Source organism: Augochlora pura, chromosome 2 (assembly GCF_028453695.1).
Source record: "Augochlora pura isolate Apur16 chromosome 2, APUR_v2.2.1, whole genome shotgun sequence".
Classification (NCBI taxonomy): domain Eukaryota; kingdom Metazoa; phylum Arthropoda; class Insecta; order Hymenoptera; family Halictidae; genus Augochlora; species Augochlora pura.
This window is the reverse complement of record NC_135773.1, coordinates 21,802,350-21,824,625: the sequence shown is the minus strand read 5'-3', so window position 1 is coordinate 21,824,625 and position 22,276 is coordinate 21,802,350. Positions and strand designations below refer to the sequence as shown.

General features: G+C 42.0%; 1 protein-coding gene and 1 pseudogene across 1 annotated transcript; both read left to right on the top strand.

Annotated features, from left to right (window-relative positions):
• The first annotated feature begins 6,085 nt into the window (after nt 1–6,085).
• Nucleotides 6,086–17,041, top strand: LOC144478301 (uncharacterized). Its single transcript, XM_078196068.1, has 4 exons — nt 6,086–6,199; nt 14,660–14,844; nt 15,902–16,009; nt 16,927–17,041. Exons 1-4 carry the CDS (start codon nt 6,086–6,088, stop codon nt 17,039–17,041), a joined length of 522 nt encoding a protein of 173 aa, XP_078052194.1.
• Nucleotides 15,276–15,426, top strand: LOC144478586 (U1 spliceosomal RNA; annotated as a pseudogene).
• Nucleotides 17,042–22,276: the final 5,235 nt, after the last annotated feature.

Below are 22,276 nucleotides of genomic sequence, written 5' to 3'. Positions count from 1 at the left end.
GCGTATCTTAACGCAAGGGGTTAACAATTTCGCGACTCAAGACCTCGAACTTCCGATTTTCGTTCCACGTTCGAGCAGCGCCGCTCAAACATCGCGCTCAACAAGCCCGAAGAACTCGTTCAACTCTTTATCAACCAGGGGGCCGGCCTTATCAAATTACACCAAGTGCCATCGACTAAACAGAATGATTTACGAGGAGGACGACGGAACACGGGCGTTATCGCGTCGTCCGTAGGCTGCTTGGGAAAATCGGCGCGCGATTCATCGGCGCATCAAGCTTAACCCCTTCCAGCGAGAACCATTGTAAATCCAATAATTGCCCCTGGGCGAGAGATCGTTAAGCAGCTTTAATTAATTCCGTTTCCAGCGTGACGCGATTAACGACCGAAGTCGAATTAAAATTTCATCGGGGGGGTCGTCCACCGTCGGACAGGGATCGCGCGGGGCCAAACCCTTTCCGCGTTTACCCGCCGCCGACAATAGTCCGTTTCTTAGGGCGCCTCACGGACGCGCTAAGAATGCGGCTCGCCTTTGACAAGCGTGGGAGGAGCACCATCGCTTTGCGAATCCGTAGCAAAGACGACATCGTCGGTAGATCAGAACGATTGGCTACCAATAACGAGCGACCCGATCCATTTGATTCGTATCCTTCTGCCGTTTCCGACCTTCCGCCCCCCCCCCCCCCTCTTCTCATTCCCCTTTGCCGCGTCTTCCCGGGGCTCACGGAAATTTGCCGGAAAATGCGGCAGCGAGCAGCGGCAGCAGCAGCCTGATCTCTCATTCCTTGGACATTCGAAAGCGACCTTGCTATACCCTTTGCGGAGAATCAATTCCGAAGTGAGTTAGGGCTGGCAGGATAACGCGCGCGCACACGTAAACCGTACACGGAGCTCACTTTTTCTCTCTCTCTCTTTCTCTCTCTTTCTCTCTCTCGTTCTCTATGCAAACAGCATTGGTAAACTCGAGATCTCCTCTCCGACTTGTATTTTACTTTAACTTGTTCCCCTCCCTCCTCTTCTGCTTCTTCTTTACTTTGCGCTTCGTACCCTGCCTCCTTTCGCCATCGCCGCGCCTTTTTCTTCATCTCCCGTCTTCCCTTTTTTCCCTCCCTACCCCCTCCCGGATACTCCTCTCTTTTACTCGTACTCTTCTTCGACGCGAATTCGGAATATGTCAGCGGCGAGAAGTTTCATTATGCCGTCGAAAGTTTCTGACAAGTGAATTTAATCGACGTCTCGTCTCGCGCAGGATATTTCCTTCCGGCGAATCGTTCCCTCGTCTCCTTTTTTTCTTTCACCCCCGTCTTCTTCCAGTTTTTTTTTTCAGTCGCGGTCTCCTGGCCCCCGCGCCGGCAAGGTTTATTATTTCGCGAGATTAACGAGAGTACACTATCGGCGTAGGTCGGCGATAAATAAAATAACTCGGATACGGCAAACAATGGCGGGGAACGGCCCCGACGATGTAATAACGAGAGAAAGAGGTCCGCCGTTCATAACCTCGGGAACTTTCCCGCGTCTTCCGAACAGCCCCGATCCTTTATTTTCCTTCTTTTTGTAAAAGGCGGCCCATTGTGCGGTGAGCGTAAATAAAAATTAAGGCGCGCGGGTCTTTGTTGGGGAAGCCACTCTGTGCTCGATATATGATTACGAATCCTCTGGTTAGTTTCAACCCTTTGCAGATGAGAGACGACTCTCGGTCGGTGTTTATGTTAAGATAATTTCTATATAAATTATATAATTGTATATAATTGCATATAAATTATATAATTGTATATAATTGCATATAAATTATATAATTGTATATCAATTATATAATATTATATAATTGCATATAAATTATATAATATTATATAAAATTAACACTTTGGTTACTTTCAAGCTATGGTATCATATACGATAAATAATGAGTTAATACGAGTATATCAATTAGTATTCTTTTTGTATTAGGAAAATATGTCATTGCATCATTTGATTTTTATGGGAGCCCGGCATAAAATTCATTGTAAAATTCAAATATATTATTTAATATCGTTTTTATATCAGGAAAATGTGTCACTGTACCATCTGATTTATACATCCACTTTTCTAAAATGTTTAGCTGATGGTTTCTCGGACAAGAAAATCCCTTAAGCGGCACGATATTGGTCTCGTTCCGTTTGACGGCGTCGTAATGCGATACCTCTATTAAAACCATTTGATCGCCGCGTTCATCGCGTTAATTAAGACACGGCACGCGCTCCAGTTCCGTATCTCATCTCCCCCCCATTGTACGCTTTATCGCATTTTTCCTTCATCTTTCCATCCACCGAGCCAGCTGCTGCTGCTGCTGCTTTCATCTCGGGCCGCGTCAGTCTTCCTTTCCGCGGGAATAAATCTTTTTCCGTCTCTTGCGTTTCGCGTTGTTAGATCCGCATCAAGTCCTGTCTATTCCAACACTGAGCATGATTTATCGGAACCCGTTTTCTATCTGCCACGGATACCGACCGGGGATCTATAAGCTAAAAAAACTACCGCTTCGCTCATCTATTACTATTATTAAAGGAGACGCAACGTACACAGGCGTATAATAAAATATTGTTTCGTTCGTTTATTACTGTTATTAACTCTTTGAGGGCGAGAGGTGACTCTCGGTAGCCATGGCATTTTTTTTGGCAGGAAGAGTAAGAGGCGACGGTCATTGTTTATTAAATAATTTTAAATAATAATATATGATAATATAAAATAATATTAAATTGTAATAATATTAGAATTAGAATATTGGAATTATTCGCTTCCCAATTTTTGTATTAGTTGCTCCATCTTTTGGGTTGGTCACCCCTTTTTTAGTGTTAGCTCCACCCTCTTTAGTGTTGGTCACGCCCCTTTAGAGTTCGTTTCGCTCTTTTACTTTCTCAAAATATTATTTTCATACCATATTTGTCCATTGATATTTCCAAATGTATATCCATAATATCAATGATAATCGATCTTGATTGAACTGATAAATTCGATTCTAACCCTCTCCTTGAAATGATATTATCCCAGTCTTGCGTCGTTGAGAAATAACACCGTGTCACCTGTGTTTTATTTACCGCCGAAATTAAGTTCCTAAACACGGTCTTAAGACGAGCCGCTAAGCGCCGGAATACCGGCAAGATAATTTCTTATTAAACAGCAGGTTTACCGTTCGACTCGAGTGCCCGGGCGAAGGCTTTGCTCCCGGTGTGACACGACTCTCGGAGAGCCGGTTTAACAGGTCGGCGAAGTCACTCTAATCGATGGTAACTAACTGCAAAGGTACCAATTGCCGGGCTGACAGAGACCGGCCCGACTCCCGGGAATTATTCCGTCGCCGATTCCGCGGGAACGGGTCTTGTCGCGCGAGAAGCGCACAGCTAAATGCATTTGCCCAAGTTTAATGAACTGTCTTGTTCGATAAGTACCGCCCTAACCGATTACAACGCGGCCCTTGTCGAATCGATGCTTCGACGATGTCCGGTTAGAGCCGAATTTCGCAACTATGAACAATGAAACTTGCCTGCGATCTTGTAAAGCGGGCGCGATACGTTTTGCGCTGCGACGATCGAATGGGTCGTTGCGTTAAGAGGTGCACCTGTCGGTAACGATACTTTCGAGTCAAGCATATCTCAGACAATTATCACTTTACCGAACAGTAGCCTGTAAATCGGCTTTTTATGGGCTAATCAATAATTTGTTATCTATTGTTGAAGTAAAAGTGTTGGAATGTACTACTGCAGCTCCCATATTATTATACAATAATCGCGATGGTAATCAGGAGGCAATCCTCACGTTGCGTGACGGTTAATTCCGAGCCCCGAGTAGAAAACATGACTTTAAAATATATAATAATGACAGAAATTCATCGAAGCACCTGTTATAAAATCTGAAATATTTTATGACACTGTCATAGTATGAAACTGTCATAATATGAAACTGTTATAATATTAAACCGTCATAGTATAAAACTATCATAATATGAAACTGTTATAATATTAAACTGTCATAGTATGAAACTATCATAATATGAAACTGTTATAATATTAAACTGTCATAGTATGAAACTATCATAATATGAAACTGCCATAGTTTCGAAAAACAAGACTGGAAAAACGAAGCATAGAAAAAGGCGAATAATAATAATAGTAATGACAATGTCTCCTAATACTATTACGTTAACTAGACCGTCAAATGGTCGCATTTCCTTCCAAGCACTCGGATCAGTTCAAGTGTATATCAATGGCATCGCCCGAAGATGTTACACGCAATTATGCTCTCCGGTAACGTGCGAGAGCATTGTTAGTGGCAATAATAATAACAGTCAATGTTACGGTGGGTCAGTTGTTGTGTCCCACGGATCGATAGACAAATCACTTCTAGCTTCTAGCGTGCACCGACTCGTCCGATACTTCAGACGGCGGAGTATTGCTCGTAAAATGGCTAGAGGGGAGAGAAAGCAAGAAAATGGAGAGACGAGGACGGAGAAAGAAAGAGAGAGAGCGAGAGCGAGGATGTGTGTGTGTGTGAGAGAGAGAAAGCAAGAAAAGGGAGAGACGAAGATAGAGGGAAAGAGTGAGTGAGAGAGAGAGGGGGGAAGAAGGGGGAACATAGGTAGTAGAGACAGGGTGGAGAACGCAAGATCGCTTCGTGTTCCAGGCAGTTTAGTAGTTTACCGAGGAGAGTCTCGGTATTCGAGCGAGAGGTACTGGCACGTTCCATATTTCAGACAAAGGAGCATCTGATGCTTTGGACCGGAGAAATTCATCGTGTCTCTCGCGTTTTCGACAGAGACTAGCGCTCGCGTCGGAGACAAATTGTAGCCGTTTAGCCAAATTCAGTATCCGCCAACGAAAGCGCAGACAATGAGGGGGGTAGCGCGTATTAATGAGTGAAGCAGCAAGCGATAGCGCGAAGAGATAGGGAGGTAAATAATTTAGTCGAACACGGAACAGAACAAGGAAACGTGATTTTTCTTTCAACAAAAATTTAATCGATCGATTCGTTGCCATCTATTATTAAATTTTCATTCCTTTCGGGAAGAAATGTTGCGACTCGAAATTTTATTAGTCGAGAAGATTGTTATTAGTCACGAAATGTTATTAGACACGAAGCAAATAACATTTTCTTCATAGTTGCAACGATTAAAGGTTTTCCGATTATAATATTTTTTAGAAAGAAGAAAAGTAATTTAAATATATCACAGTCGCTTCAATGTTTAAAGATCGATGACAAGGGATTGGAATTTTGTTCAAATTAAAATAACGTAATAGCATTCACACTATACAAACTTTCACTGGATATTATCTTCACCAGTGGCAGACTCGTCAAAGTATGACAAGGGGTTGAAATCAATAAAACTGAGAATATACATTCGCGGTTTAGTCATAACCACGTCTCTGAACAGTCGAATTAAAAATTATTAAAACTGGCACTATAAATTCGCAATTTAGCCATAACCACGTCTCTAAACAGTCTTAAAATTATTATGTAACATCAAAAGATATTAGACTATATCATTTTTACACAAAATAAACGTACATACTTTGCATTTACTATAAGCCACGCACAATTCTCTTCATCTCCAATTATATTTTTTCAATTAAAAAAATAATACTTTTTGAAATTTCTCAAACGTTTCCAACAATTTATACGCGTTCTATTCAGCTTTTCCAACGCCGATAATGACAATGGAAGGGACGATAGTAACGAAGGTACACTTCAGGCAGCAAAGGGTTCAATGAAATCGAGAATCTTTGGTTCGAAAATAGCTGACTCGGCTCTCGCTAATTGATACGGCCGAACATTTGTGAAAACGGAGAGGGTGGGGAGGAGAGAGCCCCATGAACGCTCGAAGCGGAAGGAAGAAGTGGCAATAGTGGGGTCGAGAGAGAGAGAGAGAGAGAGAGGGAGAGAGAGAGCACCGTTATCGATATCCCAAGGCGACGTCGACCGATTTCGAACTACGTCGGGCGCGAGGGCATTTCTGTCGTGCGACAGTTCGCGCGATCTATAGGCCACGCGGGTGTAGCATCGCAAGAGAGAGAGAGAGAGAGGACACATCTTGGCCCAGGGCCTGACATCCGTTGATTATGCGTCCGTTGTTCTGGAGCATCCTCTGTTTCGGCCTCGTTACCGCGAGCGAGTCCGTGGCCGCCGGCAGAGCCAGCCGATCCTTGGCATTCCGGAAGGGCAGCTCCTTTTTCGTGAGTATTCCTCTGCCAAGTGCTTTTAACCCGGACGGTAATCGAATCGCGAATACGGCTTGCCTATAGGGTCCTTGATCCCGATCGTTGTCCGGTGCGTTAACGGGATCGTGCTGCGGAAATATGGTCTCTTGCAACGCGCATTAAACTATTCAGAAATCTAAAATCGCAGTCAATTCTACTGTAACAAAAATGTGTAATTTGCGAGTGGAAATTGTCAAGTACTATACAAATTTTAATTTACTGTATTCGACAATATTGTTTTAGAAAAATCATATTATAGTGTAAGGGTGAAGGGAACGTTGCTATAGCCATTGGAAAGGCCTGCTGCAGTGATTTTTGTGCAACGCAATACTGTGTTCAGAAATCCGAAATTACAGTAAATTCTCCTATAACATAAATATATAATATAGGAGAGGAGAAGAATCGTGTTATAATGTAATAGTAATTTCAGAAATCTAATATCACAGTAAATTCTACCCCAATTGTATATATAAATATATATAATATAATATTTCTTCTTCGTCTAATTCTTAGGACACGTCCAACGACGAGAACTAACCCTTTCACAGATTTCACATCGATAAATCATAAAGTTCGCCACGGTTAACAAATTAATTCATAGATAATTCCAAGAAAAGTGCTTCATCGGAAAAGATAAGATTTGCTAACAGCATGGTGAGCCGGTGGTATCGATTCGCAGGTGATCTGAAATTCAGCCGCAGTCTCGTGCATTAGGAAGGGATATGTGTGCGTGCGTGTATGTGTATGTATGTATGTGTGTACGGGGCAGATGCAGGCGGCGGCTGCGGCGTATCGTCGATGCTGGATCGTGTACTTGCCGGTAAGTGCACTGGATCATCGGGTAGTCGCGTAATTCTTCAGTTCTCGGAGCGGAGACGGGCGCGGAGACGAGCGGAAACAGGCGGAAGTGCAGCCTACCTGATAACGGCGGCAGCTCCGTTCCTCCTCGGGAAGTCGGGCACCCTTCGCGCCGATCCGGGTCCCATCTGGCGCATCCTGTCGCTCCGAAAATCGTAAACAATTACGAACGTCAAACTCCGCTGGCCCGGCGGCGTCGGCGGCGCGCGCCTTTCAGGAAATCTCCCCGGCTCGCTCTCGTCTCCGCGAGGGCCGACTCTTCGGTCTCAAGAAGACCAAACGCGAGATAACCAAGGTCGGCTGCGATGGCCGAACCATTCGACGCGACGCGACTATAATACATGTAGTCCGAAAATTATCGGGCGTCATCGGACACCACCTCGAGACCTCCCTGAGTGAACCCATTGACAGAGCAATATTACAAACCATTATTTTCCAGACCTCTTCGTATCGTTCGCATTAATAATCATCACAGTTTTTTCAAATCACATCCCTTACTCCGACGACCAAATTGCACCACCCACTCAAGAATTAGAGACCTTTTTCACCCCATATAGATATTAAGACAACCAATAGAAAGATCATAAGAGTCGACGTTTTACACGACACGAGACGGAACCAGCAGAACACGAAAGACACTCGCTAAGAGGACAACGTCGAAGAAAATAGTCTCTCGCACAGAATACATACTCGTATGTACCTCGAACATACAGTCGGTCACGAAAATATTCGGACACTATGAAAACTAAGTTTATTATATATTATCTTTATATATATATATATATATATATATATATATATATATATATATATTATATTTATTTTTAATATTATATTTATTGCGATACATAAATTTTGTTTTCATTAATTGATATATTGTTCGATATCCCATATGCTCGATCATATGTTCAAGTTTTACGATCAAGTCTAAACATATATGAAGTTGTCACTGTTCCTTCGTCGAGTTGGAATCTAACTAGGCGTCGTTACATTGTAACCACGTCAAGGCCCCGATTATTATCGCGAGCAAGCGAAACGGGGATTTACTAGCCCACGAAACTCCGCATACGGATTTGCGATATTTCGGCGCGCTACGCCGACTTTATTTCGTCGTTCCCTGAATCTTTCAATGCTCTCGAGCTCCGATCTCTCTCTCTCTCTCTCTCTCTCTCTCTCTCTCTCTCTCGTCGCCGTTCCGTCTCGGGCACGCGGGAAATTGTTTGATCAGTACGATAGAATGGAAACCGTCCTCTTCGCGGATACGCCGGGCGCCCACGGGGTCCCGAAAGAATCAGTCAATGTCAATGTTTGACCGTTCCCGAAAACGGGGAGCGGTTGTTCGACGTCGGGCTCCTCTCACCTGTCCTCCCGCACCTGGCCGCCGTCACGGAACCGCACGAAACGGAATCCCGCTCGAAGATAAACCGAATCGAATTTACCTAACCCGTGCCGTTCGCGAAAACTGAGAACTTGTACCGTGAAAATCTCCGAATGAAAATCCAATTCGGAATTTCTACGATTAATTTACACGTACCTTTTGCTAATTAATTAGGTTATTGTTCAAAGATAGGAAGGTTATTAGGTTATTCTTTGCTCATTTCGTTTGTCTTCATTCTGATGGATAAATAAGTATTTTGTAGTTTCGGTCTTTGACGTTTGTTTTAAGAGAAATTGTTACTTAACCCTTTACCCTGTAATATGGAACAGTCTACTAAATGTATATAGTATTCGCTTCATTTAAATCGAAGTTAAATTCTACCCATTTACCACGAATATTTAAACGCTGAAGTAAGGGTTGAACGTGTAGTAAATACATATTTTCTGTCCGAAATAGAAAGGGTTAATATTGTCCTTAGTTTGCCCTAAATTACTATTTTAAATCTATTTAGATGACTGCCCTTAAATTTATTTAAATTACTACCCTTAAACTACTACCCTTAAATTATCACTTCCGTAGCATTTATATTTACGAGAATTTTTATTTTCTACAACACAAATCTTAGTTTACTATATTCTCATTACTACCATCCCTACTTTACCCTATCAGCAAATATAATTCTCCAACGTGCTCCCAAAAATGACAAACAATTGCAACGCACACGCATCGCGGGTCAATCCGATAACAGCGCACCCCGTCCCCGTCCCGGCAATAGTTCCCGCAGCGAAATCCAAGTCGGTCGAAGACAAAGTGAATCAGCTTTACAAAGTTACGAACAGCCTGGCCGCTTCCCGGTGTATCGTTCCCTTGCAATATTCAAGCCGCGATACCGTGTGCGCGGGGTAACGCGTTCGGGACGATCGACGAGCCCGTCCCGGTTCAATCGTCGGAGTTATGGCGGGGCCGCGATGCATCACGGAGTGGCCCCGGAACGCGTTCTCGGCCGGAGAGGATCGCCTTTTAAAGGGAAAATACGGGGGGCAACGATCAGTTTGCATTAGTCGCACTACTCGGTGGGCTGTCGTGCGACGCATAAATTCCCGGGGCGCATGCCGCAGCCGGTTCGCGACCCGCGCCCCATAAACGGCACCGACAGCGTAAGGTGCGCGTATATCGTTCCTGGAATATGAACATGCGGGCTAATTTCGATACGGGTCGATCGGGAACGGATTCTTTCTCGTTGAGGACGCGGTATTATTGTTTGATAGGCATAAATTATTATACATAATTCTTAGATAAATGATTAATTAAATTTATTACATAATTATATGTATATATGTATATATTCAGTGCTGACATCGATTAACTCTGTCTCTCCAGTTTTTGTAATATTTACTACGATTATGTTTATCGCTATCATTATTATTATATTGTGATATTTACTATTATTATGTTCACCCCTAGCATTGTTACTATATTATGAGATTCACTATCATTATATTTTATATTTTATTATATTTTATCATATTAAGAAAAATGGTGATTAAGTTATGAAAAATTTCATTCGCGCAAAATCCAGCCGCACCCAAGGGGTTAAAACTCTCTGGTACGGGTAGAAAATCTCGGTATCTCTTTCAGCGATCGATCGCGAAGCTCGCGAAAAGAGCAGCGATTTGCGCTGTATCAAATTATTTCGGGCTCGTGACAAACTTAAACAGACTCGTCGCCTGATAACCAAATTCCAAGGATCAGCATACAATGGCCGATCCCAGCCGCGAGTCAACAAACAACCGGAGAGACCAAAAAGCGTCGGTCTTCGGATTTCTTCGTCGGATGTAAAAGGGGAAAACGATCTGCCCCGACAAAGATGAAAGGAAACATTAAAGCGATGGAGGAGGAGGAGGAGGAGGAGGAGGAGAGAAGCCCCGGGAACGGCAAACACTCGAACCGGCGAGCATCGGCTGAAATAATTCAGTTCCCGCGACCCAGAAAACAATGAAGCCAGACATTTTCCATCGAATTATTCCGTTGCCGGACGTTTGCGCCGATACGCTAACGAGGTTCGGAAAGCGACCAGGGGAGAGGGTGGGGGAGCAGGGGCAGTCCGAGGAATTGTCCTTAAAACTCGACCGGTCGTCTGGACAAAGGGCCCGGCCCTGCCCCGGCTCGAAATCCTCCAATTACCCTCTTGATTATTCCGCGCACGGGCGTGAAGGATTATTCAATTTACCCTTCTCGCATAACTGGGGAAACAGGTTTTGCGCCGGTTCTCTCTCGCAAGCCGTCGGCCGCGAATACCTGGACGCCGTTGCTCCCGGAAAGTAGGAACAAAGCGGCGCCCGTGCCAGGTAATACTACGCTAAACGGTCGCGACACGCGTGATAGAAAATGCACGCGGTCGTCGAAGGGCCAGGGACGGAGTTTCGACCCGTTAGGTTACGATGACGTATCGGAGACGTGATAAGTCTATTAAATTTTAGGTTGGGGAGGAAGAAATCCATTATTTTTACGTGAACTTGAAGAAATCCATTATTTTTACGTGAACTTCATGAAATCCATTATTTTTGCGTGAATTTGAAGAAATCCATTATTTTTACATGAACTTGAAGAAATCCATTATTTTTACGTGAAGTTGAAGACTTTATTTAACATGTTTCCGATCGTTCCGATCGCCCAATCTAATAATTATTCTTATACCTTTATTTACATAATCTTAATAGTATAATAAATTGAATTTATAATCTTAATATTATAATAAATTTAATTTATAATCTTAATATTATAATAAATATAATTTATAATATTAATACCATAATAAATTTATTTTATAATATTAATACTATAATAAATATATTTTATAATAATAATATATGATGAAGCAACATTAACCCTTTGCACTCCTATATCGAGTGTGGCTCGACATTAGTTTTGATCTCAGAAGCTCCATTGTCGAGTCTCGCTCGACATTATTTCATGTCCAAATTAAATAGATGTCGAGGTTAAAGATATCATACTCTTGACAATTTCAAAATATGACAATAGCGTAAATAAGACCGGTGTTTCAGTGAATTTGTTTCACTCTTTATTTATTTAAATTGCCTTATAATTAAAATATTTAAATTGCCTTATAATTAAAATAAATATGGAATAAAATACTTAAAAGCGTCGAGAGCTGCTGGTAACGAAATTTAAATAAAATTCGGAGTGCAAAGGATTAATGAACAAAACGTCTCAGAAACGCGATAGGTCCTATGCGCGTCCTTTAGTAAGTCTCTAAGGGACACCTTGGTATCGCTTTTGGCACGCACGGTTGGAAATTAAATCGCGAGGGGTTAAAAGTCGCCAGAGAACCTGAAACCGAAGTGTATAGCGGCGAAACGTCCGCGCGATTCATCATCGTTCCCTTATTCGACAGGACCCACCGAATGCATTCATACATCCGCCAGCGAATATATCCGCAAAATCCGCCAGCGAAATGTTCCCGACGCGACGTGTATTTTGTTATGCGCCGTCTGCTGAATCGGAAATTCGTCGCCGAAATTTTTCGGGCCGGTCGTCGACGACGCTCGGACAGATTAGCAGAGAGGGTCAGAGATAAAGAGCGAAGCGATCTTTAAGATCCTCGAGGATCTTACGGAGCTCGTTTGCCGGCAAAGGGACGCGTCGCGTCGTCGTCGCAGAGCTAAAAGAATCACGGGACACCGGGGTTGGAACTCAAAGGATAGCCTTATTTTCATTCCTATTTCGACGAGCTCCGGATTCTCCTCTGATAAACGACTTGCCAGAGACAGATGACAGTGTCCCGCGGTTCGCCTTGCATGTAAGATTTGCTAAATATGAATCTTGTTCATCTTTTTTGCAAATCGCAATTGAATTCTTCTGTTATAAGAATTGAGAAACGAAACTAAATAAAGACGACAGAAAGGAAGAACAAAAATTACCTGGTCCTATTAAGAAAAATATTTAGAACAAATACGTGATAATCAATGGAGTCTTAGCACAAAGGGTTAATATAGAAAAGAAGGAGCTACAGCAATATCCCAATTCTCGATCATCAATTTAACGTTAGGTCGCAACACGGGATAGCAATTTAAAGATTTCTATTGTTCTTATATTTATCTGTAGATCAACGTTACAGAGGTGAACACGGCAAATTTGTCACGGATTTATTTCGTACGCCGACTGATTGATGAACGAGCCCCCCCCCGTCTCCGTGTGAGAAGTCAGCGATGGGTTCTTTATGGGAAAATCGATTGGTGCCGCCTGCAGTAAATGAGCGATCGATAAGCACCGTGAAACAGAACGTTCGAGGAAGAATAAAGACGATGGATAATTGTATCGTGTTATTAGTTAAACTACTGTTTGCTGAGGGAATATGAGCTAATGAACGTTAGCGATGGCACGGAACAATGGGATTGGAAGTAATAGCTTCGATCTGACATTGAATCGTTTTCTCGAATCATGGTGGTATTGATTAACCTAACGAAAAATAGAGATTTAACGCGATTTATGTTTCATTCGACATTATTCGTTTCACTTATTCATATCTTTTATATTTAATTTTTATCTGATAAATATTTCACGAAAATCATTGGATATATTAACACCTTGCACTATAATAATGACTCAGGCTCGTGATACAGATTTCATGCAATAATGAAATGTAAACGTTATTAATTTTTTCTGTGTATCGAAGTAAAGATAAATTCTTCTCTTATCAAGGTCTAAAAACAGAAGTACATAAAGACTATATATTAATAATTAACATTACAGAAATTTTTTTAAAGTAACCATTAATACCATAATTTCATAGCGACAATTGTAACGATAATTACAAAAATATAAGTTATATCAAAATGGCCCAACCATTATTTTAGACAATTGCAATTAACGCAAAAATTACAGTACAATAATAATTGCTTCGCCGAAACAAGTATCTTCCTCCTTGCACGTTCTCCGCAGTCCCGCGTCATTAAAAACAAAAGAGACGTACCACGTGAAAATGTTAGGCGAACTCGCGCGCCCCCGACTAATTAAAATTAAATGGTTCTTTGACCTACAATTTTTCATAATTAAACTGCCGCGCGATGGTTTAAGGAAACTGTAACGAGAGCAATAATGAATTCGAGGCGCGCGGGAACGTTGAAACAACACGGTAACAAAATGGCGAACGCAATTTCCGTCGCGAAACATAGTCCCGCGAACAGGCGAGGCGAATCCAGTCGGATCCGCCGACACAGCGATATTAAATCATCGGACGCGAATATCGTCGCGGCGAGAGAGATCGATCGAGCAATCATCCCGATTGTTAGGCGGCACGATGACAGACTGCCGGACCGGGGGTATCACCGTTCGTCGCAGTTCCCATCGAACGTCGGACACACCCTTTATGCCCTGTTACGTGCGACGTTTCTTTTTGCTCCTTCTTCAAGGTTTACGTTAGCTAACGTCGGCCGGGTCCCACGATCATAATACAAAAATGTTTAGTTTCTGACGGACGCCAGCCTAAGGGTTGGGGACCACCTGTGTCGCTGTATCATCCGCGGAACATTCGAAACTTGGGTAGTTGTAAATACTTTAACTATACTTTATATACTATTATACTGTCAATATTATACTGATAATACCACCATTAGTAATTACTAACGTTACTATACGATAATATTACCGTTACACTATGCTACACTATACTATACTTTAGTATTAATAAGTCTCCTCAAATATTAGTAATCCTAGAGGAACATTTCCTAATTAATAAAGTCATTCTTTAGTATTAATATATCAAGTCTAATTCAAATACAATTTTATTGCAAAATTTTTTTATTTATCCAAATACTATTTCAAATGCTATTCGGATACTCTTTTACTATTGGAAGTGTATCAATCAAGCTATTCGACAAAATTTAGGAGGCTACGTCATATTCTGCTACAATGAGGGTACGAACACTTAATATAAATAATATTTATTTATTTTCAGCCTCACGGCCTAGAAATAGGACTTGGTTTACAAAAACCTAACTCTACATTGCTATCTTAACCTTTCATTCATTATATACATTCTCATTCACACCCTGGGTACGAATACTTATGGGACTAGTCAGTTAAATGAGTTTTCTGGGTATTTACGACTGTAAAATTCATTTAACGCCCCGAACAAAGTCGGCCCCCCGACTATCAACGATGGAACTTCTGCGTTTCAGTTCCGGATGAATTTCAAGATCACCCTGCTCCCGTCGACGACGATCTTCGCCCAGGCAGCCGGCTTCAAGGTGGTTTGGGAGCTTCCAACCGGCACCGGTCGTCCGAACGCCGGTCGACCCAATACCGGTCGTCCCGGCAGGTCGGTCACCGACGTTCACGAGGCGGCCGAGCTCGTTTACGAAAGGTAATAAATAGTTTAATATGGACGGTGAATAATGCAGCGGCTGGCCAACCATCCGTGGCAGCAGCCGGCATTTGGGGGGGAGGGGGTTGAGCTTGCGGTGCCTGGAAATTGCCGCGAGCTGCTCGGCCGTGGCGAGGAAAAAGATCGGGATTTCTGGCCCGGACGGTTTCCGGCCTCGTCTCCACGAATTGGCCAATGGCGCAGTCCCGTCCGCTTCCGCAGTCAACCTCCGCACTCTAGCAACCAGAGACCACGGTGCTGGAAATCGCTTTTTCGAAAAGGCGACTAAATCTTGCAGCTTGCAGCCAGCGTTGAAAAATCGGGACAAGATTTTTCTGAAATTGGACCGATGTTCTTAGAAGAAATTAATTTATTATTTTGCTTGGGAAATCAATTTATTTAGTATTTTATTTGACATATTAGGTTATTAGGTACTATTTAGGTAAAGGTTACCGTGATCACGAAGGCGGTTCCTCCAGGGTGAGACTCTTCCATTGCACCACGGCTGAGCTGACCCCTGCGAATATCCCTAATGCGAATATCTCGGACGTATAATTTTTGTTAGTTAGTATTTCATTCGACAAATTAGGTTATTTGTTATTTTATTTGGGAAATCAATTCAGAAATCAGGACATTTACTATTTCATTTTAGAAATCAATTTACTTATTATTGTATCTCTTTTATTAACATTTGCAAATACTGGATACGTATTACAATATTTACAGTATTTTACAATATTTACGATGTTTAATTTGACGATATTTACCATAAAACGATTTTCAACTGCAACGATTCTCGGTTTCGGCAAAGCCAAGCTCCGCTCCCTTTTTCGTTCGCTCCGTTTCGCTCGGCCAGGTGCGCTTCCGATGCATCCTTTCGGTCCCTCCGACGCAGCCCTCTTTTGGCCCCGGCGAGCGAATCCGGGCCGCGCCGCCGATGAATCTCTCCTTGCGGTTACTTCGCGCGACTTTGTTCGCTGAATAAAATATCACTGCGACCGAACCGACGCGACGGTTTTCACGCGACCAACACTCTACCCGGTTTTTCCCGTTTCAGCCACGGTCTCGACGGAAGGTCCTGCTTGCTGAAGAACGTATGCCAGGCGATGGAATACGCGAGCCGGAGAGACGGCGTCATGGCGAAGATACTGAAGCTGCTCGTCGGGTAAGCGTCTCGAACTCCGTGCGCCGTAAGTCGTGTCATAGTTGTCATAAGTCGCGAGTAGACCGTGAAAGTATGCATGTAATATGCAAAAGCTGTAGGCAAGTTTGCACGCAAGCGTAGGCGATTTCCGTTGAACGATCGCGTCTGTCGCGGTTGTTGTTAACCCTTTTAGTGTCACGCGAAAACCGGAGGAATTTGACGAATTAAGGGCTTCGAGATATGCTTGGAAAAACCAAACGAAAAATGATATTTGAGAAATTCAAAAATCCAGCGTATTTGGGGAGAAAGGGAGAATAATTTTATGCCAATTATATTTCAATACTTATTAAAAATCGTAGAAATAACAGCAATATCTACTCAACAATTTTTTAAATCTAAACTTTATCGTTATAAAAATTATTTACGTGATAGAATAATTTTAGGCAATTTTATATCTTATATATAATATCTTTATTATATATAAAGTATAATATTTATGTGAATGTAAAGTATTAATATTGATATGTATATAAAGTATTAATATTGATATGTATTAAAGTATTAATATTGATATGTATATAAAGTATTAATATCGATATGTATTAAAGTATTAATATTTATTTAATAATAGCAATGTAAGCTATGATAGAAAACGTAAAGACAAGTTGCTCTTGTACGAACAACATTTACCCTATCATCGCTTGATCAATTTCGTGCAAGTCTCCTAGTATTAAATATAAGTATTTCATTTTCAATAATTTTCAATAAAATAATCAATGTCCCGTTCCACGATGGCAGACGTGAAAATTACTACCCTTAAAAAGAAAGAATTGTTCAAGCAGAAAAATAACTACGAAGACACGCCGGCATCATAAACCCACTCGTCTTAGAATTCTGTGCACAGCTTGTCCGCCAGTCAACGATTTCCTGATTCGCAGATCGTACGCGGACAACGAGGCCGCGACGGGGGACGAGGAGCCGATTCTCTGCGACGTCCACGTCAGAAATTGTCCTCTCGAGCTAATCGGAATAGATAGCTTCATCGAGCATTGAACCGCGTCGATTCAACGACTCGGAACCGAAGGCCGAACACCGGCAGAGAATTATGCGAAGAAATCAAAATTAACGTGACCCTAATTGAATCCACGATTTGCGACACAGCCTGGGCGAAACTATGGCTGCTCCAGTTTTTACGGTGAAGATCTGTCGATGGAGGACGGCGTCGTTACCGAAGCTCGTTTCACGGTGTTAAGGGCCGTGGGATAAGGAGCGCGTCGATTTACAATGTAATTGTTCTACCAACTGTGAACGCACGAGTGTCATCGGTGGATCGCGAATTTGTGGGCGAAATAAACGTTGCGCGCAGATATTGCACGATACGCATCGTGATCGCATTGAAAAGACTTAACTATTACGCTGTTCGGGAAGTCATTTCGTTCTTTTTAGTAGAAATGAAACACGATAGATCATTAAATAAAAACTATTGCACAGAATCGAATAAAATGTTTAACAAACAAGGCTTGCTATATCAGTTGTTCTAATATATAATGATTATGCAGCTTAAGTTGGCTGTGAAATAAATTAGGTCCTTTGTTGGAAAGAAACGAAATTACTTTCCGAGCAACCCAATACATTCGCATTTTCATCGACTATGTACTGCGAATTTCTGTATATTTATATAAATTAAATGGAACCAGGAATACTAAAAATCTTAGCAACGTTGAATTTAGATAAAATAACTTTCTGTCGATGGTTTGATTGAACCTTGAAACTATGGAGTTACATTACAGTATTTTTAATAATTAGAGTAGTTCAGTGCACTAATAGAGTGTTTAGAAGTCTTCGAAAACTTGTAAATCGCAATCTGATATTAAGCAGTGTACAATTTATAATTGTTATTCGTCAATTTATTCGATACTTTTATAAACTTCAATGAAATATACGTAACATTAAGTTAATAATTGGAAACTGAGTAATCCAATCAGATTTTTTTTAATTATATTCAATTTCTCCAAGAAATATTGACTATCCAAACGCAAACGAACGTTCGGCGAAAATCTCGAACACGCCTAAATCCCCAGGACGCAGCGATTAGGCTGAAACAAGCGCGAGCAAAAAGGTGTTCGCCGCGGGGCGTTTCGGGCGATTACCCAGACGGCGCCGTTCCCGAGCAAGCGACGTTCAGCCCCATAAAGAAGACCGAAGCTCTGTCTCACGAGATTATCATCGACGGAGAGACTGAAGACCGCCTCGCATCCCCTCCACCGGCGCATAGATTTCTGGGCGTGGCTAGGTTGCTCTGAATCGTCTGGAGGGCCAGACCCGTGCCCCATAGGGCAATCCGTGCGCCGCAACCCCTCGTCCCATAGCCACCGTAGAACGGCCACGGTAGGGTGGACAGCTGGCATGACCGAAATGCTAGCCGTCGCGCTTGCGCTCCGCGCGCGTTATCCGCCGGATTTTCCGGCGACGACGCCCCGGTCACATTCCACGACAGAACGATTATAATTGCATCCACGGCGGCCGGCGCGTTAACGAAAAGCATTAATTTAGAATGTTCCGTGGTTTTCTTGCCAGACGGGGCGGCGCGCGGGGGGGTGGGGGGGGGGGGAGGGGGGGGGTGGTGGTGGTGGTAGCGTTCGCGTGTGCAACTCCCATATGCAATTAACAGACGCTCGTTCCGCCGCTATGGGCTGCGAAATGAGGAAATAAGTGTCGTCCCGGTGAAAAAGGGCTTCGCGCCGCGACCTGTTCCTCTTTCTCTGTCTTTTCCGCGGGACTTTTTACGGCCCCGGTGTGTCTCTCTATCCCCGCGTCCGATTTTTCCCGGAACGGTTACATTCTGCCAGGCGAAGACAGTATGAATTAATATAAGCGCGCATTTAAATGTACAATGAGGCAGGACCGACGCCGCCGCCGCCGCCGCCGCGCGTTACGTTTGTCCGGTACGGTTTTCGCTGTTGGCCCCCCTCTCCCCCGCCCCGCTCATCTCGCGGACGTTCATTTATTTTGCAGTTTCATTCGTGACCCGTATTCTCGGACGCGCGCGCGCGCGCGCGACCTTACGGGGACCGAGATTCCCCGGGAAAGAGTTAGATCAAGCTGTCCCGGCTTTAACGGTTCTGTAACGAGTGTGACTCGGCGCAGATACGAACTCCAATGTTCATCGATAAACTCTATACTATCATCGTACTTGGCTGAAAATTAATTAATACGCAATGGAACATTTAACTGGAACAATAATGACGAATAGAAGAGGAATGCCTTTCGTAAGGAAACCACGTAAATTAACCCCTTGCACTATGACTCCTTCTCGCGTCACGTTGATTAGCATTAACTTGTTCTCAATACTTTTCTTAATAGCACCAGATAATTTTTGTTTTCTGTATTGTTTTTATTCGCTGCTGTTTCTAAGCTTTGATAACACAAGAATTCAATTTAATTTCGATACGGAAGGAATTAATAATTTATTAATTTAGCAGATTCATGTTATATGATTCATGAGCTGACTCATTGTTATAGTGCAAGATTTGTTATTATAGAAGCAATTTTCGACAAGATTCAAAATAAACAGTACCGAGCGGATAAGCTGCGTGGACCGCAAAGGGTTAAAGGATGCCTATTTAGCTGTACAGTTACTTTCCGGCTGGCATCAATCGCGCATCACTCTTATTCTTCTAACTCGACTTTTTAAATTCGATACCGATTCATAACCTTGATAAAATATCAAAGGTTATAGCAGAGAGACGAGTTCACAGAGAAGATGATTTCCTCCTCTCTATTCGCGCGTCCTTGTCCAACACGATTTATCACACGGCATCGCTGTTAGACCTGGGGACATTGAAATATTATTGTTAGAAATAGTATTCCATTCTATGTCTTCGATTTTACCCGAAAATTCGGGTTAATAAGAATATCGTTCATTTAAGAACGATATTGTCACCTGTGTTCCTCTCCGCGCGACGCGCCGTGATATTCGTGACTAATTAATGCCATCAGACATGTACATATCCAAGCCGGACGATCTAGAATGACCGGCTGTCGGAAAGGAGGACGAGCGATCTAGCCGGCGGCTAATTTTTCTGTCCCGCGATTAAATAGTTTATCGCTCGGCCAATCGCTGCTTCGCTAAATTGTTAAATGCCGCGACGGAGCGTCCCGGTGCAATCGCGCATGCAGAGACGTAGAAATACGTCAACGGATCTTGGCTAATCACCAAAATAGGCATCCGCACGGCCGATCCGGGACAACGGGGCTGCGTTCGAAACAATCGTTGCCGCATTCGGAATCATTTCTACGAAAATGCCACATCGATTTTTGGGACGTTAGGGCTCGTTTCCAAGAAGGAGGCCGTACCTATGCAAATCGCCGAGTACACCGTTCTGATTTCGCGGACCTCGTGACGTCCGTCGGAAGCCCTAAACCATCAAATGATCCTGTTAATTTCGTCGTCCAGATCGCAGTGTCTCTAGTTAACTAGGAAAAATATTCTGTGGCGAATTGTACATGATATGATTTAATGACGCGAGGATTTAAACCTACCACGGTCAAAATGACCGGTTGCTAGTTTTATAATATTACACAAGCTTTGAGAGACCTCCTTGTTTAAATAAATTACATTATAATTAAAGCTTGACACAAATTTCCTAAATGGATTTTATCTTCTCACTTTTACAAGACAATGCACGCCAATGCATACAATACCAATGCTTGGTAGGTTTAGTATACTATAGTATATAGTATAGTAATATTTAGTAGAATATAGTAGCTTTTGTAGGTTTAGTAGTTTAGTAGGTTTAGTTTCATTAAAGCGGCCAGTAAACGAAAAATATTTCGAAGTCATTTTTAACTCTGGATAATTAAATATATTCTGAATTTATTATGCAATAATTTTTAATTATTCTCCGTTGATATTCTTGATTAATAACAAGATTATCTAATATATTTGTTATATTATATTTTCGTTTTAATAGACGTAATGTTTCGTCGAAAACGTAAACTATAAATTTGAGAAATCTTTTCGCAAGCAACGCGTACAAAATCATCGAAAAGGAAAACTTTACTGTTTATAATAATTCGTTTATTGTCCCGAATCTAAATGGTCGCGCCATTTTCCCTGTTTATTCGTGCGAGCAGACTGGACAATATGGCTGCCGCCATATACAACAATGCACGATGGAAAAATAGAATGCACTCGTTCAATTATCACAAGAGAGTGTTCTGCATAACTCTCTTTCTCTTTCTCTCTCTTTTTTGCAGTAAAATAAAACATTTTTACGTTGAATGTGTGATTTGTCGAAACAAAAGGGCGGTACTTTATGAAATAACATGTATTATACGTGGAAACAAAGGGGACACCCCGTCCGCGCGAAATTCAGAAAACAGCGGTATAGGAGAAATACCATTGCGTTTAATCGAGTCTCGTTAAATTCATTCTTCCCCGGCCCACCTTCGCGTCAAAAGATTGAATCGTATGGTTACCAGACATGATATTTTTGGCTCGTGACAATCTGTTCGGGCGACGAAGCAATCGCGTTCGTCGGAATAATGATGGACTTTCACAAAGAAATCTTGCGCAGAAGTCGAATTCAATTCTGTGTCCATTGTTCCGAGTGCTGAACGTTTTGTTAATGTATGGATAATACCGAGTGCGTAACTTTTTTGTTAATGTATGGTGCATCTTACAAAGTCGCTATCTAATTTATGAGCTGTACGTTAGGTTACAATAAAGCTGTTCCATATAAGATAATCACAATAATAATATCAATCTATAGTAGACATAGTAATATTACTCTACAGATACTTTATAGTTAATGTACTCTTTTTAATGTCAAAGAACAGCTATTGTAGAATTTCTTAATAAATTGACGCGAAAAGCAATAATAATTTCGGTCACAGTCTAACAAACTATTTAGTTTAATACATACTATATTTACTCTTTTATATGGATATACTTATAACAAATAATATACATGTGATATATAATAAATATAGTATATAATAAGCTATATTAATATACTATGTATTGTATATATATTATATACTAGACTATATCAAATTATTGATTTATTTTATAAACCTCGAAAGATATTTAATATTTAAAAAAGTTACATAATAATATCGAAGCTCACGGTGGTACAATATAACACATTTATCTTAATAATTGATATTAAATTATTGGTTACTACGATAATTGAATCAAAGGCTACCGATCGAGGGAAAAAGCCGATTTATAGGTCGATAAAGTGTTAACGTCATCGGCTCGTAACAACGGGAACGCGCGAGCCC

Excerpts from the sequence above, each read along its gene's own strand:
- LOC144478301 (XM_078196068.1), top strand. The coding sequence starts at position 6,086 with ATGCGTCCGTTGTTCTGGAGCATCCTCTGTTTCGGCCTCGTTACCGCG. Across the intron at positions 14,845-15,901 it reads GCCGAGCTCGTTTACGAAAG|CCACGGTCTCGACGGAAGGT; the intron begins GTAATAAATAGT and ends TTCCCGTTTCAG. Across the intron at positions 16,010-16,926 it reads ATACTGAAGCTGCTCGTCGG|ATCGTACGCGGACAACGAGG; the intron begins GTAAGCGTCTCG and ends CCTGATTCGCAG.